Source organism: Ursus maritimus, unplaced genomic scaffold, assembly GCF_017311325.1.
Source record: "Ursus maritimus isolate PB19 unplaced genomic scaffold, ASM1731132v1 scaffold_2, whole genome shotgun sequence".
Classification (NCBI taxonomy): Eukaryota; Metazoa; Chordata; class Mammalia; order Carnivora; family Ursidae; genus Ursus; species Ursus maritimus.
The window spans coordinates 54196279-54217361 of NW_024424452.1; the positions used below are offsets into that span (position 1 = coordinate 54196279).

The 21083-nt window shown below is 36.7% G+C and overlaps 1 protein-coding gene across 1 annotated transcript in view; it reads left to right on the forward strand.

Moving 5' to 3' along the window:
* The window catches only part of USH2A (usherin), a 676781-nt gene that overhangs the window by 88764 nt on the left and 566934 nt on the right, over window positions 1-21083 (forward strand). Inside the window, exons 9-10 of the mRNA XM_040636016.1 lie at window positions 9863-10058; window positions 19539-19669. Of these exons, the coding sequence (XP_040491950.1) occupies window positions 9863-10058; window positions 19539-19669 (327 nt within the window). The remainder of the gene's footprint in view (window positions 1-9862; window positions 10059-19538; window positions 19670-21083) is intronic.

Consider the following 21083-nt stretch of genomic DNA (forward strand, 5'->3'; position numbering starts at 1 on the left):
GTGAGCCAGCCACACACCCCTCCAGATGTGACTTTTTAAAATTGACATTTAAGAAACCAATCGATACATTTTCTGAAATAATTCAAAAGCAGGTTGTTCACTTCTCTGTTTTCTTAATCTGCGAATGTTGAAGACAAGTTTTTTTTTTTTTTTGATGATTCATGGTCATTTTTCTGAACTTGAGTTTTCAAAGGGCATTGAGTCTGTTAAGTCTGTTGAGCAGTTCTGTAACTTTCAGGAAGATTCTCCACCCCCCTAACACCTGCCCCGCCCCAACCTTCCCAGGGATTTGATGTATCTTTGGCTAAGAAAACATTTTCTTCTTTCTTCCTTCAAAGATACATAGTGGTCATTAAGGATTGTTGGATAAGTGACTGAATAAATATAAAGTTCATACTTTCTCTGTAAAGTTGAACGTATTCATAAATAATGGATTAAAAATAGAGTGATGGGTGCGTGTTGGTACAAATTCTTTTGGACCTGTGGATTATCTTTTGGAAGATTGTCTTTGCTCGTGTATAATGGTAACAAAAGAATACTATTCTAGTTTAATTATCCAAAAGACAGAAATACCTTTGTGTATTATTACAATACAATGTAATAAAATAGATTTTCATTCGCGTCTTCTAGATTCACTGATTGTTCTATGACTATCCTACCTGAATATGTCTAAGTGTTTGGCTGCAACTTCATGGGGTTGATTAGAAGCCCTCAAGAAGCTATTAAAATGAAAGCAATTAAACGAATCAGTCATAAAGGTCTTCAATCCTGATATACCCATTGTCTAATCTTATAATCTGAGCTTCCAGGGACATATCAGGGGGAATCCAGTTGTTATAAAAGAAGCATATAATTGAAAGTGACAAATGATCAACTGGAGATTGGGAAAACATTAAGTAAAAAACCATCTGGTTCAGAAACCATAAAATATACATAAATGTTCCTAGGTTTTAAATAAAAATTTAAAGGTCATTGATAGAAAAGATGGAAAAAAATTGGGAGATTTCAAAAATGTATTCATAATGCTCATAATTTACTCAAACATTATTCTATTTTGTCATGGTTCTCTGGGTTATCTGGAAGGAATTGTAAGGAGACACAGTTATGAAACGAAAAATTCAAGTTTCATGAAATTTTATAATCAAAGAATAGACTACAAAGTATTACTTGTCTTTTATCTTTGTAAACCACTCAAAATGATAGTAATACAGCATCGTCCTTAAGATCAAAGGCCAATGTGTCAGTGTGTCATTTAGTTTTGTAACTTTTAAATCAAATTTTACAACAGAAATTTCGACTGTCCTCTCTCAAAATCCTTATTAATCTCATTGTTTGGAAACATTTTATATCTGTAAAAAATTCATACTGTTTGCTGGTAATTCATAAACTCAGCCTACATTGTACTTGAAAAGATCATCATTTTCTCTGTAGTATCTTACTGATCTGTGTATAATTTAAAACTGGAACATTTTAATTTTCTTAGCTGTTCTTTGTGAAGTGTTACATGCAAATTATGTATAATTTTCTTGTAACTATCCATGCAGTTGCATTTTATTTGCCCTCCATTTTTAATACATTAGTAATAAATGCATCCTTTGGAAAAAATAAACTTATAAAAAGTAAAAGTCATCTATAACTTCACCACCCATAGATACCTTTGGCAAATGCTCTAAGTTTATATTCTTACAGATCTTTTATTATTGTTATTGTAAATCTGTATCGTCTTTCTCTATCTTCTTAAAGTTGTAGCTCTATATCCATATCCATAGATGAATCTGCCTCTCTAGAAAATGGGATTATACTTTACATGTTATCTTTAAACTTGGTTTTTAAATTCAAACCTTATTCTGAATATTTTTCTACATTTATATTTATAATTTTTTAAGTCAGATTTTTATTTATATTAAATGCTATATTGTAGAAGACTCCAAGTACATAGAAAATGTCTTATATGAACCAAAAAAATGAATAATAGACTTTTGCTTATATTTCACACCAATTGGGACAAGGGATATCTGTTCATTTATCACTATTTTCTCAAAATACTATATGTTATCTAGAGACAAAAACTCTACAAAACCTTAATATATCTTGAGGAGACCTCCAAAAGATATATTTCTATATCTTATCTCCCTCTTGCTATGAATTTCCATGTCTTGTAAGTATCAATGGCAATTCAAAACTTAAAAGTGAACACTGTAAAATAATTACTCATTATAGTTCTTTGAAGATAATGACATTTTCAAACCATTCTCTTTGGGGCATTGTATCCTTTTCTTCACAATTTAAAAAAATATTTCTCAAATAGTTTTAAAAATATACTTTTCCAAATTCCCACTGGAATTGTTGGGTTCAATGGAATGTCCTGGCAGGTGTAAATAAATTGCCGTCCTAGGACTAACGTCTGCACTGGCTTTTTCTACAAACTCTTGCCACCCTAGTATGATAATATATTTTTTTAAAAATTCAATTTGAGAGTTGTAAATGATAGCTATGCTGTTTTCTTTAAGTAGAGATAAAATGTTACCAATATTTCTGCAGGTTTTTTATTGTCCACAGACAGTAACTAGCCATTTTCAATAACAGCCACTTGTTAGACTCAAGCCACTCCATTAGGTCAGTGGCAAATTCCTCTTCCATTTTAAATGTTAAAAAAGCCAGGGTTGTATCTTTGAAGCATTGATAATAGTAATTACTGTAGTCTTATTTACAAGCCTTTTTGATAATGGCTTTTAGGTGACAGTAAAAATAAAATCTTAAATGAGATTTATTTTTTAGATCACAATCAAAAAACAGTAATGTTGTCTTCATAAAAATATCAAAGGCATGCTTTTGCTGGATTTACTCCACTACCTCATGTAGGCAACATCCCAAACTCAAACAGCCAGCAGTTGCTTTGTAAAAGACAAACTGCATCTGTAATCATTATGACAGAACCACAGATTCCATATCATCACTTCTACCACCTTTTATGCAAGAAAGCATAACTTGAATAATAAAAACACCGTCACTGGGTGAGCAAAGTTGTCAGTAAGAGGACTTTCAAATGAAGTAAAAAAAAATAGTCTTCTGGCATTGTCTTTAGAAAATTTTGCATTTGGCCAAAGTTTTTGCAATGGGATAGAGTTTTTTAAAAAAATTGGAAATGAGATTAATTGCATGGCTAATTGACTTGGGGAAGAGAACTTAATGAGCTCATTTCTCTCCTCCAAAGCCAGCAACTCAGAAAGTGAGTTTTCATCTATTCTTCCATTTATCCAGTTAGAATATATCTCCCCCACAGTTAAGCCTACTAGAAGAAGTGATAGTTATATGCTAATGATATCTGATGGCTCCTAGGAAGTAAGTGTAGATAAGGCCTCCTCTGCAGTGTAGCTACAGATGACAAAATTAACTAGAAATGAATTTTGGTCATTAATTTTTCATTGTTCCATTCTGTAGACATCCTCTAAATCAGACCATGCACTAGAGCATTTATGATCACAGAATCCCCTGTTAAGAATTATAGTTAATATATTGCACAGGGACAGTCTTATATACTGCACGTGTCACTCAAACTTCAGATCAACACCAATGTTGGCGTTTTACCCCTCTCTTCCTCTTCTTTCCTCCTCCTCCATCTTGTAACTTCCAGATTTTGAATATGTAATATTGCCAGGCTTTGTGTGGGACATTATTTAAGTATTACCACTTATGCTCAGATTATTTTGAGTCAAAAATACTTAAGATATTGAGTTGCCTTCCTTTTAGAGATGAAGAAACTGAGATTCACAGAGGTAAAGTAGATTCAAGGACCCTCTGTCCAATGCTATTTTTCATGTTACTTCATCTCTTTAACCCTCAGTTGCCAATCTAATAAAGTAATAGGCTGTGTTGACTGAAGTAACTATGTTACTTCACATGTTACTATATGACAGCCTGCTAAGCACTTGGTCTTTACAACAACACTATGAGGCAGGTGTTTTTACCCCCATGGTATAAATGAGAAAAATAAGGCTTAAAGAGTTAGAATTAATTACGTGAGAGCATAGGGCTAGCGAATCAACAAAGAGAAATCAGATGTGAGATATTTATATGACCCAAAGCCTAAAGGATTCAATGAAATAACCCATGTTAAATGCTTCATAGAGGGCCCAGCACATAGATAGTCTGTATTTCATGTTATCTTTTACAGTTAGTGGCAGCACCAATTGAATTAAAATGTCTGACTTCAAGCTTATACCTAATGTCTAACATTGGATTCTATATAATTTGATTTGCAAGTGGTCGTTGTTGGTGAAAGAAAACTAAAAGAGGTCAATTCCTCCACTTTTAATTTTTGGGGAGACAAAGAGCCATAACTGACAGTATTGTTTCTTTTTTTTTTTTTTTTAAGATTTTATTTATTTATCTGACAGAGATAGAGACAGCCAGCGAGAGGGGGAACACAAGCAGGAGGAGTGGGAGAGGAAGAAGCAGGCTCATAGCGGAGGAGCCTGATGTGGGGCTTGATCCCATAACGCCGGGATCACGCCCTGAGCCGAAGGCAGGCGATTAACCGCTGTGCCACCCAGGCGCCCCGACAGTATTGTTTCTGACTGTCACATATCTTTCTTTTACAAAATGACTTTTGTATTTGTAAGTTGTTTACCGCAAGTCATCTAATAACTGCCAATTATCAAGTCTTTACATAACCTTACCCTATTTATTAATTGTTCCCATTGTTCCCCTCTCTACATTTTCTTAAGAATGACTACTCTGGATATTAATGTTATTGTCACATGTGAATTTTCAGTTAACAGCTTCGCAATTGCCTATTAAGCTTGTACTGTGTAGATGACACAGGGAGTACAAAAGTCAATAGCTTTCAATTCCTGGAAGATACATATAAGTAAACCAATAATTTTGGTTCAAAGCAATAGGCTCATGGTCAGGTCAGGGTATCAAGTGCAGCAGGTTAAGAGAAAAGGAACAGCTATCCAGCCCAAAGGACAAGAAATGGTTTTGGGGAGAATGAATCTTTATGACTCCAAAAAGAATATGATACCTGTTTTTAAAAATTGACCAAAATGGGGGCGCCTGGGTGGCTCAGTCATTAAGCATCTGCCTTGGGCTCAGGGCGTGATCCTGGCATTATGGGATCGAGCCCCACATCAGGCTCCTCTGCTATGAGCCTGCTTCTTCCTCTCCCACTCCCCCTGCTTGTGTCCCTCTCTCGCTGGCTGTCTCTGTCAAATAAATAAATAAAATATTAAAAAAAAATTGGCCAAAATGGAAGAGTGTGTTTGTTACCAATTATTGTAATGTAGTACTACATGATGGGAAAATCGTGATGTTTCCATTCTCATTTTCCTCTCTTTGTCTTTTGTTTTCCTTTTCCTCAGCTAAGTAGAAAAACTGTGCTTTCCTGCTAAAAATTTCAGAATACCATAAAATAGTGACACATTGGACAATTAAATTCTTATATATATTTTTCTTTCTGACTTTAAAAATATTAAGGGAAGAAATTGTTCAACTATGAACTAGTAGAGGAAAATATATTGGCAAAAATGCTTTTGACTGCAGCTTGTCCCAATAATGATTATGAAATGTGTCAAACTCTTCTGAAATATTAAACATTTATTGCAGAAAATAGTAAAAGGAAATAACCTTTGTTGTCTAAAATATCAAAATAATTTTTTATGGTCTTTAAACAAATTGCAAAGGATCATTATTATGAATAGATAGGAAGACTTTTTGAGATGTTACATAATTTGACTCTCTTAATTCATAATTTAAATATGTAACTGAGAAAAATTGGGCACTTCAGAATTCAATAAGTATTTTACAAAAAATGGAGGGGCAAGAAAATTAATTCAGAAGTTCTGTTATTTATGTATATATTATTTTTTTCACAGAGAATGTGAGTGGGGGAAGGGGAAGAGGGAGGACAGAATCTCAAGCAGACTGCACTGAGCATGGAGCCCCAATGCAAGGCTCAATCTCATGACCCTGAAATCATGACCTGAGCCAAAATCAAGTGTTGGATGTTTAACTGACTGAGACACCAGGTGCTCCTATTATTTTAAATCTTATCTTGAATCAATCATACTTTATATGTAATATAATTTGACAAACTACAGTAAGTTTTAGGGTGTGTACAAAATAAGAATTTTCTTTCTGATCATTCAGATATTAAAATTAACTTGATAAGTTGAAGTATATACTGACTCCCCATTAAAATGTTAAGGTTTTATTTATTTTAATGTCTTTATAAAAACATGGAATGATCTAATTTATTAATAGAAATGTAAAAATCCTAAATAATTTTAACTATTATTTACCATTAATGATGTTGAGTTTATTCTAATCACGCAAGTGTAGATTCTAATTAACTTATTAACCTATATAACAATTTATAAACTCAATAGGTCAAATAGTTAAATCAGGACCTTTAATAAAATTGGCAATATATTTATTATTTTTTTATGTAAAGGCTTCTTGTTATTTTGGAATAGATAATTCTTTTAAATGATAATTTACCTGAGATAGTCAACATCACTAGACAGATTGTAACTTTAAAGATATATCCATTAAATTCAGAAATAATACAAATATGCTACCATCATGACTATGTGATATATATTACCTGTTTTGCTGAAAATGTTGGTCAATAAAGTAAAAGTGAAGTAGAAGAAAAAAATAAAATATAAGTATATATTGAAAATTATGAACTAAATCCTCACCCTTTGGCAAAAAAATGTACTTAATATATAATAAGATAGTTAAAATCAATAAGAAAAAATATGCAAAATACAAATGAAGTTTCCTCAAAAAAGATTATATTTGACCAAGAGCCAGATGAAAAACATTTAGCTTTACTAGTAACCAAAGACATACATACTAAAGCAGTGATTAATATTTTTCTTAAGATCATGACGAGGTAATCAGTGTTAAGTGGAACAGAACATAAAATGGACATTCTCAGATATTTCTGGTGGTGGGACTATAAATTTAATTTTTCTAGAAGGAATTTGGCCATATTTAACAAAATCTTTAAAAATACTTTGTACATTTCTAATATACATGAATTTCAGTTACCATAGTTAGATAATACCAATCCTCCAACAACATGGTTCAGATATTAGTTATTAAGGTATATTAACTGTGAGTAATTGCATAAAGTACAGATTTAGCTGCTGGCTCTTCAGTCTACAAATTACTGTGGAAACAATGCATATCATGATCAGTGATCAATCATGAGTCTTCTTTCAAAGTCTGTTGGGGATTGGTCAGTGCACATCCATTCAAAGAAGCTTGTAGTTGTGCTGCTTCCTAGTCTGTCAGTAATAAACCCATGTGACATTTGAGAAACACAAATTCACGAAAGGGGATTGAACATTCCTTTCTTCACAGAAGAAATAGCTGACCAGTGCCGCCATTTGAAAGACTTTATATATGCAGCTAGATCAACTCAGCAAAGGCTAAACTTAAAAATGAGGAGAGTGGTTATGAGGACAGTGAAAGCACAAAGATTGTGCTAATTGAAATGATGGAAGATTGAAATGATGGAAGGCCATCAATACTTACAAAGCAATATGACCATTCACCAAGGCATAGACTAGAAAGTTATAGGATAAGAAAGCAAGCGTGATTCAAACTACTCATTTTTTTTTTTACAAAGAAATAAAACAATTTAATTCTCAAAGTTTCAAATGTTAACTTACAGCCTACTAAATGTTAGTCTAATTTTTATTGCCTTTCATATTTATAACTGACAGTAAGAATATTTTTAAAGTTTTACCTTTACTTATTCCTTCTTTGTTGCTCTTTCTTTATGCTGATCCAAGTTTCTGACCTATAGTATTTTTCTTCTCTCTAAAGAACTTTCAACATTTCTTGCAAGGCAGTTCGGCCACAAATTTCAATTTTTGTTTGAGAAAGTATTTAGTTCTCCTTCACTTTTGAAGGAAAATTTTGCAGGGTACAGAATTCTAGGTTCGTGGCTTTTTTCTTTCAATGCTTAAGCATTTTACTCTGCTCTGCTCTCCTCTTAATTGCACGGTTTCTGAGGAGAAGTTAGATATAATTCTTACCATTGTTCTTCCACAGGTTAGGTGTTTTTAAAACTCTGCTTCTTTCATATTTTTCCTTTACTCTTTGATTTTCTGTAGTTTGAAAATTATGGACCTGGGTATAGATACTGTTGTTTTGTTTTGTTTTGTTTTGTTTTTAGTATTTACCCTGCTTGGTGTTTTCTAAGCTTCCTGAGGTTCTCTAAGCTTCCTGAGGATCTGAGGTTTGGTGTTTGACATTAAATTGGAGAAATTCTCAGTCATTATTGTTTCAAATAATTATTCTGTTCCTTTCTCTCTTCTCCTTCTGGTGTTCCCATTATGTGTATGTTATAACTTTTCTAGTTGTCCCACTGTCCTTGGATTGTCTGTTTTGTTTTTTCAGTTTTTGTTCTCTGCTTTTAGGATTCTATTGATATATCTACCTCAGGAATTCTTTCCTCAACTGAGTCCAATCTATTAATAGGCTCATCAAAGGCATTCTTCATTTCTGTGTGATCTCTCTCTAGCATATCTTTTTGTTGTTTTCTTAGGATTCCCATCTCTCTTCTTACATTGCCCATCCATTGTTCTTGCAGGCTGTCTACTTTATCCATTACAGGATAGGTGTTTTAATCATAGGTGTTTTAAATTCCTGCTCTGATAATTCCAACATTCCTTACATATCTGATTCTGATGCTTGCTCTTTTCAAATTGTGCAAGTGGATTTTTGGTTTTGTTTTGTTTTGCTTTTGGTGTTCCTTGAAATTTTTCTTCATAGACAGATGATGTACCTGGTAAAAGGAACTGTTGTATACAAGCCTTTAACAATGTGGTGAAGTGTGGGGGAAGCACTCTATAGTCTGTGATTAGGTCTCAATCTTTTAGTGAGCTTGTGCTTCTGGACTGTGAACTTTGCAGGTGCTTCTCTGTCTCTTCCCCTGATAGGTGAGACAGGATGACTGGAGTGGGCTGGAGTTGGGTATTTCCCTTCCCTAAGTCAGGTTCTGATAATACCCCAGCAGTTTAGGCTCTGGTAAACTAATTTCTGCTGAGGGCAGATATTGTTAAGAAGTGCAGTGAGCACTGATTTATTTCAAAATGGTTCCATTTTCCTCTTTCTGGCGGTAGTACGAGAAAATATTTCCCTAAGATTTACTGTGAGAACTTGGTTAAACTCCTGGAAGTAAATCTCACAAAATATTTGGGAGCCCCCATTATAACTAGGTCCCCTTGGAGTCTTCAATTCTCAGACTTGTTCCTACTGAACCTCCAGCAATTTGTTAAGTACAGTTAAGTTTTATTTTTTTATTTTTTTATTTTTTTTGTTTCTTTTCCCCTGGAATTGGTTCCCATGGAAGCTGCTGCTACTGAGTCTCTGCTTTTGTCACTGAAACTCCCTGTTATCTGTCAGTCTGTCTTTCCAGTCTTGGGGACTTATTTGTCCTGTTTTTCACCCTTAGAGATCCAAGAAGAGTTGTTGATTTTTCAGTCTATTCAGCTTTTTACTTGTTAGGATAGAGTGGTGACTCCAAGCTCTTTACTTGTGGAAACCCAAACTAGAAGCCAAGTTTTAATGTTTTGACAAAAAAAAAAAATTAAAGATTATTGAACAATCATAACTTTCCCCATTGGTTATTAAGATTGTTTTGCATAGTTTCAGCTTGTATGGACACTTACCATTTCACACTACCATGCATATAAGATGCTAATTTTGATTTATTAAACATTTTTTTTCAAAAACAATACTTGCTTTTAACTCTTTGATATTAGTTTTACGTCTAATGAAAGTGCTTGTTACATAAAAAAGCTTTATATTTCTTTATTGTTCTGTTACTTTATTGTTTCAGTGTGATCACTGCTTGCCTCTTTATAATGATAAGCCTTTCCGCCAAGGTGATCAAGTTCATGCTTTCAATTGTAAACCTTGTCAATGCAACAACCATTCCAGAAGCTGCCACTACAACATCTCAGTGGACCCATTTCCATTTGAGCACCACAGAGGAGGTGGAGGGGTCTGTGATGATTGTGAGCATAACACGACAGGTAACTAGCAAATCATAGATAACGAATAACAAAGTCTGATTTGGGCTTTGAGGCCCATGTGCCTTATACAATGCACATCATTTTAAATTATGTTATTGCTATCTTACTTAAGAAAGTGTTTTGATACTGTATCATATGATTTCATTCATGTGGAATTTAAGAAACAAAACAAATGAGCAAAGGGAAAAAGAGAGAGAGAAACCAAAAAGTGGACTCTTGACTATAGAGAACAGCCTGATGGTTACCAGAGGGGAGGTTGGTGGGGGAATGGCGTTAAATAGGTGATGGGGATTAAGAACTGCACTTGTGATGAGCACCCAGTGTTGTATGGAAGGGCTGAATCACTCTATCATACACTTGAAAAACTAATATTATACTGTATGTTAACTAACTGGAATTTAAAGAAAAACTTAAAAAAATGATACTATTAGGTTAGAAAAGTTTGTTCATTAAATCTTCATGAATCCAAGTAATTAGGTAGTTTTCAGAAATAGCACTCTAATTTTTGACTCTATCTTTTCAGGAAAGTTGTATTTTTTTAAAATTACAGGCATTTTGATTAAACCATGAGTATATTTTGGAAAACTCAGGAATTGTTTGTTTGAGTATGTATACCCTTAAGTTTCTTTGTGTGACCTTGATCTTCCATTACGTCTGGATTTTCATGTGATGTTTATGTTCGTTCAGATTTGGCAAGGATCCTGGTAATCTGGGAACACCCCCTTTTTTTTTTTAATGATTTTTTATTATATTATGTTAGTCACCATACAGTACATCCCTGGTTTCCGATGTAAGGCTCAATGATTCATTAGTTGTGTATAACACCCAGTGCACCATGCAATATGTGCCCTCCTTACACCCATCCCCAGCTTATCCCATTCCCCCACCCTCCTCCCCTCTGAAGTCCTCAGTTTGTTTCTCATAGTCCATAGTCTCTCATGTTTCATTCCCCCTTCTGATTACCCCCCTTTCTTTATCCCTTTCTTCCCCTACTGATCATTCTAGTTTTTATGTTCCATAGATGAGAGAAATCATATGATAGTTGTCTTTCTCTGCTTGACTTATTTCACTTAGCATTATCTCCTCCAGTGCTGTCCATGTTGCAGCAAATGTTGAGAACTCGTTCTTTCTGATAGCTGAGTAATATTCCATTGTATATATGGACCACAACTTCTTAATCCAGTCATCTGTTGAAGGGCATCTCGGTTCCTTCCACGATTTAGCTATTGTGGACATTGCTGCTCTGAACATTGGGGTGCATATGGCCCTTCTCTTTACTACGTCTGTATCTTTGGGGTAAATACACAGTAGTGCAATGGCTGGATCACAGGGTAGCTCAATTTTTAACTTTTTAAGGGACCTCCACACTGTTTTCCAGAGTGGCTGTACCAACTTGCATTCCTACCAACAATGTAGGAGGCATCCCCTTTCTCCACATCGTCTCCAACAATTGTTTCTTGCCTTGTCTATTTTTGCCATTCTAACTGGCGTAAGGTGGTATCTCGGTGTGGTTTTGATTTGAATTTCCTTGATGGCTAATGATTTTGAACATTTTTTCATGTGTCTGTTAGCCATTTGTATGTCTTCATTGGAAAAGTGTCTGTTCATATCTTCTGCCCATTTTTTGATTTGTTTATTTGTTTCTCGTGTATTGAGTTTGAGAAGATCTTTGTAGATCTTGGATACCAGTCCTTTATCTGTAGTGTCATTTGCAAATATATTCTCCCATTCAGTGGGATGCCTCTTTGATTTTCTGTTTCCTTGACTGTGCTGAAACTTTTAATCTTGATGAAGTCCCATAAATTCATTGTATCTTTTGTTTCTCTTGCCTTTGGGGATGTATCATGAAAAAGGTTGTTTTGGCCGATGTCGTGGAGGTTGCTGCCTATGTTCTCCTCTAGAATTTTGATGGATTCCCATCGAGGTCTTTCATCCATTTGGAGTTTATTTTTGTGTATGGTGTGAGATAGTGGTCAAGTTTCATTCTTTTGCATGTAGCTGTCCAATTTTCCCAGCACCATTTATTGAAGAGACTTTTTTCCCCACCGGATGTTTTTTCCTCCTTGCTCAAATATTAGCTGCACAAAGAGCCGAGGGTCCATTTCTCTGTTCTCTATTCTGTTCCATTGGTCTATGTGTCTGCTTTTGTGCCAGTACCATGCTGTCTTTGTGATCACAGCTTTGTAGTACAGCTCGAAATCCGGCATTGTGATGCCCCCAGCTTTATTTTTCCTTTTCAACAGTTCCTTGGAGATTCGGGGCCTTTTCTGTTTCCATGCAAATTTAAGGACTATTTGTTCCAGTTCTTTGAAAAATGTCCTCAGTATTTTGATCGGGATAGCATTGAAAGTGTAGATGGCTCTGGGTAGCATGGACATTTTAACTATATTAATTCTTCTGATCCTTGAGCATGGAATACCTTTCCATCTTTTTATGTCTTCCTTAATGTCTTTCAAGAGTGATTTATAGTTTCTAGAATATAGGTCCTTTACGTCTCTGGTTAATTCCAAGGTAACGTACGGTTTTTGGTGCTATTGTAAATGGGATGGATTCCCTAATTTCTCTTTCTTCGGTCTCGTTATTCGTGTACAGAAATGCAACTGATTTCTGAGCATTAATTTTGTATCCCACCACATTACTGAATTGCTCTATAACTTCTAATAGTTTGGGAGTGGCTTCTTTTGGGTTTTCCATATAGAGTATCATGTCATCTGCGAAGAGAGACATTTTGACTTCTTCTTTGCCGATTTGAATACCTTTGATCCCTTTTTGTCGTCTGATTGCTGTTGCAAAGACTTCCAGTACGATGTTGAATAATAGTGGCGAGAGTGGGCATCCTTGTCGTGTTCCTGATCTTAAGGGAAAGGCTTCCAGCTTTTCCCCATTGAGAATAATATTTGCAGTAGGCTTTTCATAGATGGCTTTTATGAGATTGAGAAATGTACCTTCTATTCCTACACTCTGAAGGGTTTTAATCAGGAAAGGATGCTGTATTTTGTCAAATGCTTTTTCGGCATCGATTGAGAGGATCATATGGTTCCTGAGTCTTTTCTTGTTGATATGATATATCACGCTGATGGATTTGCGAATATTGAACCACGCTTGCATCCCAGGTATGAATCCCACTTGATCGTGATGGATAATCCTTTTAATGTACTGTTGGATTCTATTAGCAAGTATCTTGTTGAGGATTTTGGCGTCCATATTCATTAGGGAAATCGGTCTGTAATTCTCCTTTTTGAGGGGGTCTTTGCCTGGTTTGGGGATCAAGGTAATATTGGTCTCATAGAATGAGTTTGGTAGCTTTCCTTCTGTTTCTATTTTTTGAAATAGCTTTAGGAGAATAGGTATTATTTCTTCTTTGAATGTTTGGTAGAATTCCCCAGGAAAACCGTCCGGGCCTGGAGTTTTGTTATTTGGAAGGTTGTTTATCACTGACTCAATTTCTTCATAATTAATTGGCCTGTTTAAGGAATCAATTTCTTCCGGTTTCAATCTTGGTAGTTTATAGGTTTCCAGGAAGGATTCCATCTCTTCCAGATTGCTTAGTTTATTGGCATATAGCTGTTGATAAAAATTTCTAATAATCCTTCCAATTTCAATGGTGTTCGTCGTGACCTCTCCTTTTTCATTCATAATTTTAATAATCTGGGTCCTTTCTCTTTTCTTTTGGATAAGTCTTGCCAGTGGTCTGTCAATTTTATTGATTCTCTCAAAGAACCAGCTTCTAGTCCTGTTGATCTGCTCTACTGTACTTCTGGTTTCTGCTTGATTGATTTCAGCTCTAATTTTGGTCAACTGCTTCCTCGTGCGTGGATTAGGCCTGTCCCTCTGTTGCTGTTCCAGCTTCTTGAGGTGAGAATATAAAAACTGCATTTTAGATTTTTCTATTCTTTTGAGTGAGGCTTGGATGGCTATGTATTTCCCCCTTAGGACTGCCTTTGCAGTATCCCATAGGTTTTGGACTGTTGTATTTTCATTCTCATTGGTCTCCATAAATTGTTTAATTTGATTTTTGATTTCCTGGTTTATCGAGTCATTCCTGAGCAGGATGGTTCTTAGTCTCCAAGTGTTTGAGTTTCTTCCAAATTTTTCCTTGTGGTTGAGTTCCAATTTCAGAGCGTTGTGGTCTGAGAATATGCAGGGGATAATTTCAATCTTTTGGTATCGGTTGAGACCTGTTTTGTGTCCCAGAACATGGTCTATTCTTGAGAATGTTCCATGGGCATTAGAATAGAATGAGTATTCTTTGGTTCTGGGGTGTAGTGTTCTATATATATCTATGAGGTCCAACTCGTCGAGTATGGCATTCAAAGCCTTTGATTCTTTGCTTAGTTTTTGCCAGGGTGTTCTGTCTATTTCTGAGAGTGGAGTGTTGAGGTCCCCTACTATTAATGTATTTTTATTTATATGTCTCTTTATTCTGGTTAAGAGTTGGCTTGTGTATCTTGCTGCTCCCCTGTTGGGGGCATATATATTTATAATTGTCATATCCACTTGTTGAATACTTCCCTTAAGAATAATATAGTGCCCTTCTGCATCTCTAACTATAGTCTGTAGTTTAAAATCCAATTTATCTGATATGAGAATTGCTACCCCAGCTTTCTTTTGAGGTCCATTTGCGTGAAAGATGGTACTCCATCCCCTTACTCTCAGTCTGAATGCATCTTTGGGTTCGAAATGAGTCTCTTGTAGACAGCAAATGGATGGGTCATTTCTTTTTATCCAATCTGCAACCCTGTGGCGTTTTATGGGATGGTTCAAACCATTTACATTAAGACTGATTACTGAGAGATATGATTTTAATGTTGCCATGTTGCCAGTAAAGTCTTTGTTTGTATTGGCTGTGACTTTCTGTTCTGTATCACTCTTGGGGCCTTTTTACTTTTATAGAACCCCCCGTAATATCTCCTGTAGGGCTGGTTTCGTGGTTACAAAATTGGTTAGTGACTGGCGATTCTGAAATGTCTTTATTTCTCCATCAATTCTGAATGACAGCCTTGCTGGATAAAGGATCCTTGGCTGCATGTTTTTCTCTGAAAGAGCTTTAAATATGCTCCCCCAACCCTTTCTCTCATTCCAGGTCTGTGTAGACAGGTCTGACGTAATTCTGATGCTTTTGCCTTGGTACGTGAGAAATTTCTTTGCCCTGGCCGCTTTCAATACTGTATCCTTGCATCTAATATTTGCGAATTGCACTATGACGTGACGTGGCGTAGGTTTGTCGTGGTTGAGCTTGGGAGGGGTCCTCTCTGCCTCTTGGACACGAATGTTTGTTTCCCTTGCTAGATTAGGGAAGTTTTCAGCTACAATTTGTTCAAATATCTCTTCTAGACCTCTGTTTTTCTCCACCCCCTCGGGGATGCCGATGATTCTAACATTGGATCGTTTCATTGAGTCAGTAATCTCCCGTAACCTACATTCGTGGGCGTGGATTTTTTTAAGACCATCTTCTATTTTCATTTTTTCCTCTATTAACCCATCCTCCAATTCACTAACCCGTTCCTCTGCTTCTGCGACCCTGGCCGTCAGAGCCTCTAGTTTTGCCTGCATTTGGCTCATAGAATTTTTAATTTCTGTCAGATTCGCTCTCATTTCTGTCCTTAGGGATTCTATATTCTCAGTAACCTTTTCGTTAATACTTTTTTCAATTCTACTCATCATTTTGACCATCGTTACTCTGAATTCCATTTCTGATAATTTGGTTACATCCATATCCATTATTTCTGTGGCAGAGGCCACAGACTCACTGTCTTTTCTTTGCTGGGGGGGGCTTCTCCTTCTTGTCATTCTGATGAGGAGAGGTTGCGGGGTTTCCAGAGCCCAAATTATTGACTGGGTCCCAGGCCGTGCCCCTTGTTTTATAGGGATCTTAGGGATGTGGGCTTCTTCTTTAAAGATTTTATTTATTTATTTATGTGGCAGCCAACCAGCGAGAGAGGGAACAGAAGCAGGGGAGTGGGAGAGGAAGAAGCAGGCTCCCTGTGGAGGAGCCCGATGAGGGACTCCTTTCCGGAACGCCAGGATTACGCCCTAAGCCGGAGACAGGCACTCAATGACTGCGCCACCCAGGCGTCCCGGGTTGTGGGCTTCTTGATTTTTCAGCCTGCCTTCTGTGTTCTGGGGGAGGGGCCTGCCGCGCCGATACTCAGGCAACCCTGTTTGGGTAGAGTCTCCATGTCCCCTGCAAGGGGGGATGGGGATGGGCACGCTGTGACTTCTGAGAGTCAGAGCAGCAGAGGCTTAATTGTCACAGAACAGAGGGATTGTGGCCCATTCTCCACTGATGTTCTGGCCACTTTAACTCTGTTACTGTTGGTGCTGTTCAACCCTGCAGCATCCCCGGATGTGCGCCCTCACTTCCAGGGCCGGCGTGTCTCTGTTCTTTGTGTTTCTAATGCCGCCAGCCGCCCTGCGCGCTCCCAGATCTCCCGGTCTCAGTCTATGCCCGGTGAGCACACCGGGATTCCGGAGTTCCATGAGAAGCCTGGTGGCACGCGCACCTGGTTCCCGGATGTGCGCCCTCACTTCCAGGGCCGGCGTGTCTCTGTTCTTTGTGTTTCTAATGCCGCCAGCCGCCCTGCGCGCTCCCAGATCTCCCGGTCTCAGTCTATGCCCGGTGAGCACACCGGGATTCCGGAGTTCCATGAGAAGCCTGGTGGCACGCGCACCTGGTTCTGGGTCTCAGTCTGCTGTTTTGCGGGTGCCATCCGCGAGTCCGCCTGCTCCCCCGTGCAGGTGGCCCACCAGCCGCCCCGCGCGCGCTCTGGGAGCTCCCGGTCTCAGTCTGGATCCCGTGAGCGCACCGGGATTCCGGTGTTCCGCAAGAAGCCTGGTGGCGCGCGCACCCAGCTCACTGGTCTCAGTCTGCTCTCTCGCGGGTGCCGTCCGTGAGTCCGCCCGCTCCCCCGTGCAGAAGGCTGCCATTTCCCCGGCGCCCGAACGCGGCGGCTCCCTCCTCCTTCCGTTTATCTTCCGATATCTGTGCACGGTTTACAGCTCCCCTCTTGGTACCTCAATACTCAGCGCTGGAGATGTTCATTTGTAGAGATCCAGATGTATCTTCCTGCGTCTCAGGCTGATTCCGTGGTTATTTAGGCTGGTCTGGTACCTATCCAGCTCGACTCAGGGGACCGGCTGAAAAAGGGGTCCCCTACTCCTCCGCCATCTTAACTCTTCCGGATCTGGGAACACTCCTTTTTAAAAATGCTAATTAAATGCACAAGATGAGTACCGAAGTCTTGTTCTAAAAGCATACAGCATTTTGACTCATCATTGAAGATTACTATTCTCTGAAGGGCTGGTATATTAAAAGCAGAAATAGGCAATATCTCAATTTGTAAAATATAATGGCCCAAGTCTGATGGATTTGAAAGTATACCACTCGGAAGCATGAATAGATTTATTAGATAATTATTGATGACCTAAAATGTCACCAGAACTTGACTAGGTGCTGGAAATATAAAGCCGAACAAGATATTGAATTTTCCTGTCTTTATGTGGATTATTACATAGTAGGAAAGGCAACTATTAAAAGAACAATTACAAAGTTGTCCGTTGAGTGCTAAGATAGGGTAAGTGCAGTAGGAGTTAATCAGGTGAAGGAGTGAGAGGGAGAGGAATTAGGGGGGTGTGACAAAGGTCTCTAATAGAAATAGGTGTGCAATGGCCTAGAGGAGAGAGGAACATGGCACCCTGAAAGAACTGACAGAAGGACAAGTGGAAGATTGTAAGACAAGGTGCTAAGAAGGAAAGCAGGGGTCTGATCTAGAAGGCTCTGTGAACCATGGTAAAGAGTTTGGCTTCTATTCTCAGGTTAATAAATACCACTTAAGGGTATTTTACAAGAAAGAGACATAATAAGTTTTATATTTTTGAAAGGCACATCTGGTTATAAAGTAGAGAATGGATTGGAGAGGGCCAGAAGTAGTTTGGGATACTGTGGTCGTCCAGCTAAGAAATAATGTTCGAGTACATTTAAGATGGTGTGGATAGAGAGAAGTGGATCTAAGAGATATGTGGAGTGGAAAGTGACAGCATTTTCTGAGCAAAGTGTAGGGTGTAAGTAAGGGAAAGGGAGAGTTAATCCTAACATTCCAGTCTGAGCAACAGAGTCAATGTTGGTGCCAGCCATTGAGACAGAAAACACAAAAGGATCAAACCTTAGGGAGAAAATGACAAATTCTGTTTAGGAAATGTTCACAGTATTTCCAAGAGACATAGGAGGAACTCTTCTGGGCAACTGGAAATAGTTCTGAAACTCATTTCTTAAGAAAAACCTTATTGTGATGCTTCAGAATAGATCAGTATCATCTATATACTTTAGTGATATCTTATGCTTATCACAATTTGTAAGTGCATATTTGTTCCTGTAATTATTTAATTAGAACTCATCTTACCCACTAGATTGTAAGAAAGCTCTGTGAAAGGGGTACAATGTGTATTATGCTTGCTACTGTATTTCTCAGCACTTAGCACAGTGTTTGAAACATGGTAATCACTCAATAAATGTTCATTGAATGATAAAGAAGAAATTTCTAGATTAGAGATAGAAATTCAGGTGTCATCAGCATATGCAAATAGAAATATTCTAGCAATACTATAAATTCATCTAATTTTTAATTAGTCCATGGCCAATATCCATCAGAATGTGTTTTTCTTTGATTAAGTTATTTCTATAGTCTCCTGATATTGAGCCAACTTTAGCAATATTTGAACAGAGTAGAAAACATAATGTTTAAAGGGGAATTGATAGTCTTGAGTTTTAATTCAGCTTATTCCAGTGGTCTTATATGCTATTCACATTTACTTTAGAATCCCCCTACAGTTTAGATTTTTTCTTGTATATAATGGCAAGAGAAAATTTCTAAATAATAAATTGTAAACTACAGGAATTACCTCTTATTTCTAATATATCCAAACATAGTCAATTTCTATTTTGCTATTTGAAATAAAAAATAATGGCCATAAGCAGAGAAACATTTGCTTTTAATAATGTTAACTATAGAATAATAAATTATATTTAGAACAATGTCCTTTTTTTAAACAAGATTTAGTTCTTGAAAAATATTTCTAATACTACATGCCTACTTGCTTCCAACGTATAACCATCATCCACCTCATACGTAAACATTTCTCATATTTGATTTAGACTAAGTGCCTGATCCTAGAAATAAAGAAAAGTTTTAAGTTTAGGAACAAACTCTTTCAAAATGTATGGGCCCCAACAAAGCAGAGCTTTTTAGAAGTATGGTATTATATAACAGATGGGAGTTTAATGAAGTAAAGCACAGTTTGTAACAGGTTCATTGTTTCATATGCTCTGGATCACTAAATTGGCAGGTAGAGATGAAAGGTGCATTAAAATGGACGTCCCGAAAATTATAGAACTCCCTCAAAGGAATACAGTCTTTAATTTTGAATTATGCAGCTGATTTTAATGAATTGGAAGTCATAATGCATAACCTTTCTCTGATGCAGGAAGGAACTGTGAGCTATGTAAGGATTACTTTTTCCGACACGTTGGTGCAGATCCTTCCGCCATTGATGTTTGCAAACCCTGTGATTGTGATAAAGTGGGCACGAGGAACAGTGGCTTCCTTTGTGATAAGGTGAGTTTTCGGTATTGAAGGAAAAGAATTGCTCGCTTTCAGAAACTAATTTGGGCGATGTTCTACCAGTGAAATTGAGGTCTGTGTTTATCAGGAAGTCCTAGGTGTGTGTGTTTGCTTTTCTAAGACATGGTTGCTTTAGAAGTGCTCCCGTGCAACTTTTAATGTGAAGTATTAAGGCTATGTACGCAGGTAGTTCTTTGCATATAAGAAAGGCTCGTTTTATTTTTAATTTTAAAATTGTCAAAATATTGAGAGGGAGATGATTCCAAGTAAACTAGGAAGTGAATTGAGTATATGTCTTGGCATTATGGGTGAATTAATATTAATAAAAGTTACTAAATAAGAATGGTTTCTCCCCGAAGTTCCATAGAAAATAGTATAACAGAGGTCACTTCCACATAGATCCAAATGGAAATTATGATAGCCCTACTTCTAAATTTCTTATTCCTACCTTCTCTCTTAATACAATGGATTTTTATAATTTTATACTTTTTTTTTTTACCAATATTACAAATATTGATGTTTGACCTACATGAATACAGATTCTAACTGACCTGGGCCTATCTAGCAAGGCCTGCCTCAAGTCAGAAAAAGCAGTTCAGTATTTAAATGTGGTATCTTCATCTGGAGCGTTTTACCTGTTCTGATAGTACTAATATATAACAATATGTAAAGGGCAAATTTACTTTAAAGAATCAATTCAATGATTGTATTAATTTTTAATAATTACATATTCCCTTGTAAATAATTGAAAATGCACTGGCTAGAAATGTAAGCCCACAATCTAGTTAAATTTTTTTTTTAAGTTACAGCATGAAGATACTAAGTTCAAGGCAAAATATATCGGTCTTATAACTTTCAGCATACATTAAAAACTGCTTTAACAAATAAAAGCCAAATATAAAGTAGGCCAAAATAAAGTTTTGAAGAACTTCAGAGTGACTGTAGTGTGTTAATAAAAGAACATTATGTCTTATTGGAAAGCTGAAGAGTAGAAAAATCATTACCAAAGACAATTTCTACTATTTTTATTTTTTGATATTGAAGAAATAGTTTCTGAGAAAGTCATATTACAATTTTACACATTTCGATCAGTAAAGACTGAGTCTTTACATATATCCTCTTTACAAGTCTGCCAAGAATTTTCAGCATGAATGTCTTTTGCTTGATATTCAAATCTCAGCTCAAAGATTGATATATCTTTTAAGATACCTTTACTGACCACAGAATTACAGAACATTTTCAAATCACTTTCTTTTACATTACCCCATATTATTTCCATTAAAGCCTTTATGAAGTTAATTTACTTCATCTTTTTCTGTCCAACATAAATAGAACAGTTTCAGTAATATAATGAGCACCCAATAAGTATTTGTTTAATAAATTTTGAGTGACTGAAAAGAGTATCTGA